General features: G+C 43.7%; 1 protein-coding gene across 5 annotated transcripts in view; it reads left to right on the top strand.

The window, feature by feature from the left end:
* The first annotated feature begins 4,496 nt into the window (after window positions 1–4,496).
* The window catches only part of FARP2 (FERM, ARH/RhoGEF and pleckstrin domain protein 2), a 144,687-nt gene continuing 140,357 nt past the window's right edge, over window positions 4,497–8,826 (top strand). For all 5 annotated transcript variants that reach the window (XR_003096484.1, XM_025216980.1, XM_025216981.1 and 2 more), the window contains exon 1: window positions 4,497–4,759. Coding sequence is in view for 4 of the 5 variants with exons in the window: in XM_025216980.1 (XP_025072765.1) it covers window positions 4,556–4,759 (204 nt within the window). In the remaining variant the exon portion in view is untranslated. The remainder of the gene's footprint in view (window positions 4,760–8,826) is intronic.

Here is an 8,826-nt window from a genome sequence, read left to right as displayed (position 1 = left end):
AACTCACCCAGTGCCCAGACCCAGGCTGCATCCAGACCCACCTCTAGTGGTAAGGTAAGTGGTATAAGGTAGCTGTGGGGGTTAACATGGTAATCCCTTGTCCTGCTGCTGTCAAAATACATCCCCAGAAGAGCTCTGTATGCTAGAATTCAGCTGCAGGTCCCACCCCTGGATTTCTGGCCCCTCCAGGATCCCCTCTGGCCAGATGACATGGCTCTGAGGGCTACATCTTTGATACCCCCACTGGACTCGTTGAGGGCTTATGGTAAGGGTGAGTTGCCTCCTAATAACAGATGGCAGTGTTACCTGAACCAGAGCCAAGGTGAGCTGAGGCCCATTTCCTGACTGGAGTTGGAAGTACTCTTTGAGGAAACTCAAATTTGCATCCTACATGTACTGTGTGGGCTAAAGTTTAGAGGTCCTGGTGACCCCCTTCCCACCCGTGACTCTAACTAACTAATCATGGACCTTGGGAATAGTTCTTGTTAGCCTGGATGAAGCCAGCTCAAAGGTCTTTGGTTGTGAAGACTTCAGCGTGTACCAGAAAGAACCCAAGTCTGACATGAATCAAGATGGGATGCAGAGGGTGGTAAAGAACTGCAGACAAACTTTAGTAGATGTCATGACCCAAAGGCATGATTTTGTGTGTGCTTCGGCACCAGAATTATCCCCGACAAGTTGCAGCTTCATTGCACGGGAGAGTTTCTTGTTGCAGAGGAAAACCCCGGTGCAGGGACGAGTTTCCCACCTTTCTGCAGCTCCTTTTGCAGGGTTCATTGCTCAAGTTGCAAGAGAAATGCACGGTGCAAAAGAGTTCCCGCCACCGGTATGCAAATTCGTTCCCCGCTATTGGCTAGTTTTAAATTATTCCCATGTGGCGGCTAACGATTGGCCTGTTAGCCATATAAGAGGCTTGAGCAGTTTCTGCCCAAGCCAAAGAGGACTCCGCATCCATCTCGTGGGGACTCTGGGTACACGGCAGGGTAATATAGACCCTGTGTGAGATTCAGAGGAGCTTGGCGACCTGATCCATCGCCTGCCTCTTCCTGTCTTCGAGTGCAAATTTTATAAGACGTATCTACGATTTCGATTTTGGTGGCGCATTCACCCAGAGCATCCGGAGCTCTGTTCCGTGGAGCCTAGCAAACTCCACGTGACCGTCCGTGTTGTCTGTGTCTGTAACCGCAACTCAAGCAAGTTTTCCAGCCTACACCACTGCCATCTCGGTGTAAGTAAACAATCTTTAAAACTACCGATAAGCATTTGTGCCTAATTACAGCTCGTCGCCCTCCCTTTCCAATCCAGCGTGCCCGGGCTGCTGGCCACAGCCCGCGTGCAGCACGAAAAAGGGCTCGGGTCGCTCCCGGCCCGCACAGTAGACACAAATAGTTTACTTCTTAACTTTCTCTTAGTTGCCTGGATAGTCCTTGGGAACTGAAATACTTAATCAGATGCATCTTCACTGCAGGGCTCAAGGGCAGTCTAGTTTCTTTATTACCAACTGCTCAGATGAAAAATTAAGCCTCTCACAGAACCTTGAATAAACACTTGTCATGTTAGCTTCTGACTAGTCACTGTTGATAAATATTGAAGAGCTAGTTCCTGAGAGATGAGTTTTCTGTCCTATCATTTCTTGTGCAGCCTTTTGGCTTTTGCTGCAGCAGAGGCTGCAGTTATTGATTTCAGCTATTACGCAGATGTCTGTACATCTACTGGAAGATGCCTTCTCTAAATCCTTCCCCAGTCTCCATTGTTGAACCTTCCCCTTACAAAGTAACTCGTGTCTGCTATTGCTAATAGTTTTATTTGCAGAAGAGGGACTATGAATAATTTAGTATACTAGGCACTAAAGAATGACACCTCATAGCTGCTTTCCCAAGGAGTGGTTTGAAAATGACATTTTTGACAGTTTTAGTTGCCTGTCAGGGTTTGAATAGCAGCAATGCAAATGTATTGGAGCTTTAATTTGAATTATAAGGAGATATGCCAATCTTAATTTTAAAAGGTTATTGTCATCTTGAAGTCTGGTCTCTTTAAAAATTAGAAATTCCAGCTGTTACCCATGTGAGCCCCTTGTTACAGTTTATGATTTGAAAAACCACATTCGGTTATTTTTTAAAGATATGTTTAAAGATATGTTTTTCCTTTTGCTGTGGAAACAACCATACAAACAAGAAGAAAGGTATAGTGCAGTGGTTCTCAACATTGTTAGACTCAGAAAATGCCCCTCAGAAAATGTCAGCACTTTTTTTTTACTGTGGAAAATTAATAGACGAGTTCCATTGTAAAGAACTCAGCATGTTTTTGACACCGGATTCCTGTTGGAAATATCAGTTTATCAGTGAATCATGTAGGTGTTTGCATGCCTAACAGATCTAATATTATGTGGCACCCCATGGCACCCTTAAAAGGCTCTTACAGCACCCTAGGGTGCCAGTTGAGAATCATTGGTATAGTGAAACTTAAAATGAACAGCTGTCCAATGCACAAAGTAAAACCATGGGAATTTCTTTGTTGGTCTCAGTCATAATAAATTAAGGTTAATTGACCCCAAATTGATCTATTGTCTGTGTTTCAAGTCCATCCCATTCTTTTAAATTTTGTTTATTGTGCACGTGACTGGTAGAAGCAGTGGAGCATCTTCAAACTGAGGAAAATGAGCATTGACCACTTCATCCTCATTTCATGTTTAGAAAGCTTCCCTTCCAGCCATAAGGACTACAAACCATCTTATTTTGGTATTGATGCTATGGCCAGGTTAGGAAGAGAAGTGTGTTTTTTCAAGCTCTGCCTTTGAGTTCATTGTGCCTAGGTGGATTATTTTTTAAGTATGTTTATTGCAAAACAAGCATCTTCAAAATTAAGTCTGGTATGCCATTGATTATCTTGTTCTAAAAACATAAAAGAGCTGAAAGCAATGTTTCCACAGGCATCAAAGATATTAACTGGGATGGAAAAACAGTTAAAACTATAGCAGTCTTCAGTCTCTAGTATGCAAGGTAACCCTGTACAATGTATTTGTGTTACTGTCACTTAAAGATGAGGGCCAGGTCCTTGGGTCCTCAGTAAGTCTTGTTTTGTGTCCCTCTAATGGCATGAAAAGGAAGATTCCCTTTGTATAGAGGAATCCTCCAGTAGCATAGAGCTAACAGATCTCACTCTATGCCATTCCTTTCCACTGCCAGTTGCAGCCTCTGGTGCCAAAGGAGTGGCTGCAGAAGAGTGGGCTGTTGTCAGTGCCCTTGGGCTAGAGCAACTGATTGCCAGAATTGCCCCTTGTTATAAATAGTAGTACAGAAAACAGAGAGTTACTGTGACTTGTTCCTTGGGATGGGACTGGTAACCCAGTACCCCGTGAGTGTCAGGTGTAGTATATATTCTACTTGAAGTAACCTCTAGCTCTGTAAACCAGGTGAGGGGTGTGGGACTAGTCTGTGGGCTAGATTGGGCCCACAGACTGGCCCCATATGTTGGAGCCAGCCTGTTGGGTCAGTCTGGTGCAGGTACTGCATGCAGCGTGTGCCTTGAATCAGCCCTGTGTGCAGCTGGCAGAGCCTGCCCCAGCTTCAGCCCCACACACCATATGCAGCATGTGGCATACCATGTGTGAGGCCAGTACATGTGGCACCCACGCCAGACCAGCCCTGCATACTGGCTTCAGCATGTGGGGCCAGTCTGTGAGCCTGATCCTGACCAGCCCCAGATGCTGCTTATAGAGCCAGTCTGGTGCTGCTCTAGCCTGCAGCACACACCCCAGACTGGTCGGTCCTTCATGTTATGCGCTGTAAACACTGGCTCCTACTTGTAGGCACATGCAGCCTGTGCCAAATGGGCTCCATGTGCACCACATGCAGCGAGGCAGGGCTAGGGCCAGCACACACTGCATGCAGTACACCAATCTGAAACCCCAGGTAGGACTGAACTGGGTGATAGGGCCCTGTTGGCCAGATCTGGCCTATGGACCGTATCTTTGACACTCTAGCTCTAGCAGAATGTAAGACTATTGAGCAGCGTGTAGTGAGTGGCACAATTGAGCTGAAGTATTTTTTTTCAATAACATATTTTTGTGTACTGACTTCTTCTGATTGCCATATAGATAGAGTAATAAGTTCAGAGCTGCTACGTGTTGCAGAAGCCTGCATCATGAGGTTTCTTATCTGCAAGCACTCACTGGAGTGATTTAGACTTAGTACCAGTCATTCCCTAGTCACTTTTTCTCTTTGCTTGTTTCCCAGTTTCTCTGCCATTAGGCTTCTTTTAGCTCACATCTACCATTTCCCATTTGTGTTTCTGAATAGCTGTTTGGTTTACCACTGCCTGTTTTCCCCAGCACCTGGCTTTTTTCAACATAATTTGGATCAGTTTTGTTATTTATATATGTTTTTGCTAGTTGGCTGAAGAATGTAAAATGAGGGCTTCGTGTTTATTTTGTAATACAAAATGACATTTCCACCTATAACATCCTCATTTTGGAATCTTAATGAAAACGTTTTTTCTCAACTGTAATTTTTCTGTTTTTTCCTTCTAGTTTTTGGACATTGCCTCTGGATGAATAATGGGGGAGATTGAGGGAACATATCGAGTCCTGCAGACTCCTGGTTCTCGTTTGGGAGTCCAGAAAAACAGTGGAGTGAGCACACTGGAGCCTGGGCAGAACCTCTCTACCACAATGGCATTAACACCTAGCAAAGTCCATGAGAGGGATCTACACATCAAAATAAAGATGTTGGACAATACTGTGGAAGTACTTGACATTGAGGTAAGAAAGTTTTGGACTGTTTTCAAATGCACATGGTTTCAAACAGTTTAAAATCTGCTGGATTTACTAGTGTACAGTGACAAAGCTTTGTAACCTCTGGAAGGAGAATCACGTAAGAGTTGAGAAGGGCTGGTACTGCTCCAGAGCATAAAGTACAGGTCACTATACAGAGGCCTCCTCAGTGGCCTGCCTGACATCTGCAAATTTAGAGGAGCAGTCACAGATTTAGATATTATAGAATCTGAAGGATGTCAAACACTTTGTGAAAGCATGCTTTCCTCAAACTTTCCACAAGCATTTATGATGGTAAAGAATAGTAACTGTTTATTGTTCTGGTGGAACTCCAAGTATCCTTTTCTCTTTTTTGTCAATGGCTTTTCCTTCTTAAGAAAAGGCTCAGCTCTGTGATGTAAAGGTAGATAAAGCATTTTCTCAATTCTAGCTCTCACTGTGCTGCTCAGATATATTTGTGACTGGCTCCCTTCCCTGCTACTTGGCAGTAATTCTGTAACAGTGTGAAAGGAGCATTTCTTAAAAAGGGGTATATTCAGGTATAGATCAGGGTTGGGCAGTTATTTCAGCGGGAGGGCCATTTAATGAGTTTTAGTGAGCTGTTGAGGGCTGCACACGCACAGTCTTTCAGAAGATATTTTAACAAATTATAGATAAAAAAACAAATTGTGTACTAAAAATCAAACATCTACTATAACGTATTTTTTTTAAACATTTTTTGTCTTGATTTGTTGTTTTTTAGTAGTATATATAAAGGCAATTGCATAATAGCTCAGAATAAAATTTTATTCTTATATAATTGGGGGGAGGGAGGGCAGCCACCTGTGGGCAGCTGAGTGGCTGGAAGGTGGCCATGAGCTGGAGCTGGGGCATCTGCTGCCCAGCACACATCTCCACAGCTTTGCCACATTATCAGCTGCCTGGAGTAGTGCAACAGAGACAGGAGGGGGAGCCGCTGGAGGGCTGGGGAGCCAAGCAGCATCTTGGTGGCTGTGGCAGCAGCCCTGCAGGGAAGCTGTGCACACTGGCCGGGGCGGGGGGTGATGCTGTCTGGAGGGCATGGGGTGAGAGGACAGTGTGGGCTGCTTTGGGCAGGAGCAGGCAGAGCCCCTGGCTGCTTAGAAGCTGGACAACCCTGAACTAAGTGTGTTTTATTCAAAGGCTACTTCAAGAGCATGAAGAGGAGCTAAAGACCATTAAGTCCACATTGCAGGCTACCAGCTCTCTATCCTTACAACTGTGCTGAATGCACATCATAGGTGCCTCTTCCTATACCACTATACAGTTTCTCTCCCATCAAAATTGGGGTTGATATCAGTGTTGAGAACCTATAGATGTTGGAAATTGTAATCAAGAGGTCTTCCATCTATTTCCCATCCCTTCCCACTCATTACCATCCACCCCCATCACCGTCTCATGTTTACTGTTAAAACAGGTAGACTTCATTTAATAACTTGAAGCAGTGTTAGAGGTATTGCAAAACCTTGAGTGTAGGGCATTTTATTCCCATTATTTTCCTGCCCCAAAGAGTAAAAGGGATCAGTGTCCCATTCTGGACCTCTGGTGTCTCAGCAAATTCCTCTTGAACTTGAAACATTGAATGGTGGCTTTAGCTTATAATTCCTTCATTGTATCCTCCAGACTGATTGTGGCTTTAAACCTGAATTATGCCAGTTTTCACACAGCCATTTATCCAGCCAGTGGGAAATGCCTTAGCTTCCAGATTGGAACCAATGCAAGTTATCAGTGCAGGATCCTGATCTTAGATCTTCCCACAGTACTATAATATCTGCCAAGTGCTCAGCAGCCCCTTAAAGTGATAAGGAATTTGGATATGCTCATAAGTGAATTCAAGGAAGATGACCTCAGTAGATCAGTGGTTGGCAGTATTTTGGGACAGTGTGCCCAAAACACTCACAACCTCGCCTTGTAAAATGTTGGCAGGCCAGGGGGGGACGGCAAGGGAGCCATGAGGGACCTGACCCTTGTTGCGGCAGCGCAGCCCTGGCCCCTTCCCTACCATTGGCCCCAAGGCATGCGTGCCAAGCAAAATGCCTTCACGTGCCATGCTCTGGCACCCATGCCAGAGGTTGTCTGCCCCTGCACTAGATCATCATTTCAGTCCAAATGACTGTAAAGCTCTTTGCACCAAACCTCAAAGTCAACAGAAAAAAACAACATAGCAACTCTGACTCAAAGCATAATGTTTATAGGACAAGTCAGATAGAGTTTACCTCTCACAGGGAAGATTCTAGACAATAGCAAACATCATCATATTCAGGCTCATCCAAAAACAACACTAAGGATATGTCTCAGAGTTTTGGGACACACGGATTCATGAAGCTGCATGACCCAGCTTTCTAGTCTTCAAATATGTCCCATGGAAGCTTATTTCAAATTCATGCATCTACCCTGGACACAGTGGCTGGTTAAGGTCCTGCAAGATATTCTCTGCTTATTTAACCTGGTATTCCAGTTTGGTGTGCAGTTGAGTACCCTTTTCTGTAGCTCATCCTATCAAGATCCTGGTGACAGACAGCTCTCTTCAGTGTCTCCTTTAGATTGCCATCTGATCTGGAGCTTGTGGTCCCCTCAGTATGATTCCCTCCCCAGATACATCCTAGAACTTAGAACTATTTTCATGGCATGCAAGCTGTTTCCACTGCCACCCCAGGGACCCACAGTCCAAGTTCTTGCAGAATAAGTTCAGAGCAGAAAAAACTTTGCTCTGTCAGGACACCTTTTTGGCTCTGAAACTGGTAGTTTCCAAAGCAGAACACACCAGTGGCTTTTCATCTGCCTGGCCTTCAGAACCCCTATGTGAATCAGATCAGCAGATCTTTGCAACTAGGAAATAGATATTTGACACAGGCCAGAATAAATTTGTTGGTCACATGGAACACGTGTCTTTCTGCTGATCTGCAGGTCATAAGTCAACAGCTAAAAATGTGGTATGCTTGCTTTATTTATATTAAAGACCAGAATATATAATCATAGACGTCTCAAACCTTGAATATTCATCAGCTGCCTTTTATGTCTAAACTTGTTTTACTTTATCCAGTTATCTACTTTCAGACAGTGCGCTGCTATCCCATCATTTAGCATTCTATAAAGCTCAGTATTTTAGGATGTATTAGTGATGTTTTGTAAGGTTGTTATAATGTGCCTACATCTGAAAATGAGTTGTGTAGCTGGCAGGTTGGAAAGAGGATGGTTACAGAAGAGTGCTATTGAACATTACTCATCTTAAGAGTTCTAAGTTGTCTAAAGACTGAGAACTTTCTCCATGGTACTTTATAAAGCTCACTTTTCTATGTGATGAATGAGAATTGTTGGCAGCTTCTTTACCTTGCGAACATGTTAAAAAAATAAGGCTGACAGAATTATAACTTGACACAGCTGTGAATTTTGCCTCCTTTTATTCTGCTTTATTCCACCTGTATGAAAACTTAAAATAAAATTTAAAAGTCTTTTTGTTTCGAAAACCAGAACTGAGAGCAAAGGAAGATCAGGGGTGGTTCAGGCTGCCTCGGGTTTGAACCATGACGATAGTGATTCTACTCCTATGTGTACTTCTGAGAAGTTTTCAAAGATCCAAGCAGGTGGAACTTTCTAACTCTGAGTGAAAGGTTGAATTAGCAGTTAACTGCTAACAGGTTTCAGCATGGTTTGTATCAACAATGATCCTTGTATCAACAATCCATGAGGAGTTCTTGAGTTATCCAAGGCTGAGAGCTGTGTTATGGAGGATTGCATTCAATTGCGCCACTCAAAGGTAAAATAATTCATGGTGGCCAGTTAGGTACTTCAGCTTGTCTCTAAACTCCCTAACAGAGGAGAGGGATGAGAGATCTGGACAAAGTTAGTCTACAGATAACTTATGCTTTACTTTATATTGTCATTAGTTAGAAGTAGGGACACACACTTCTCAGTTGCAAAAATGAGAGAAATTAAAAGGACCAATTGTTTGTCTTTCTGTCTTGACAGCCTTAGTTCTATTCTCTTCCTCTTCTTGGAGAACTGTGAGTCTTGCAAGACAAGGTTGAGGAGTCTCT

Source organism: Alligator sinensis, unplaced genomic scaffold (genome assembly GCF_000455745.1).
Source record: "Alligator sinensis unplaced genomic scaffold, ASM45574v1 scaffold863_2, whole genome shotgun sequence".
In the NCBI taxonomy this organism is placed as follows: Eukaryota; Metazoa; Chordata; order Crocodylia; family Alligatoridae; genus Alligator; species Alligator sinensis.
The sequence above is the reverse complement of the archived record's forward strand: the minus strand, read 5'-3'. Positions and strand labels throughout refer to the sequence as shown.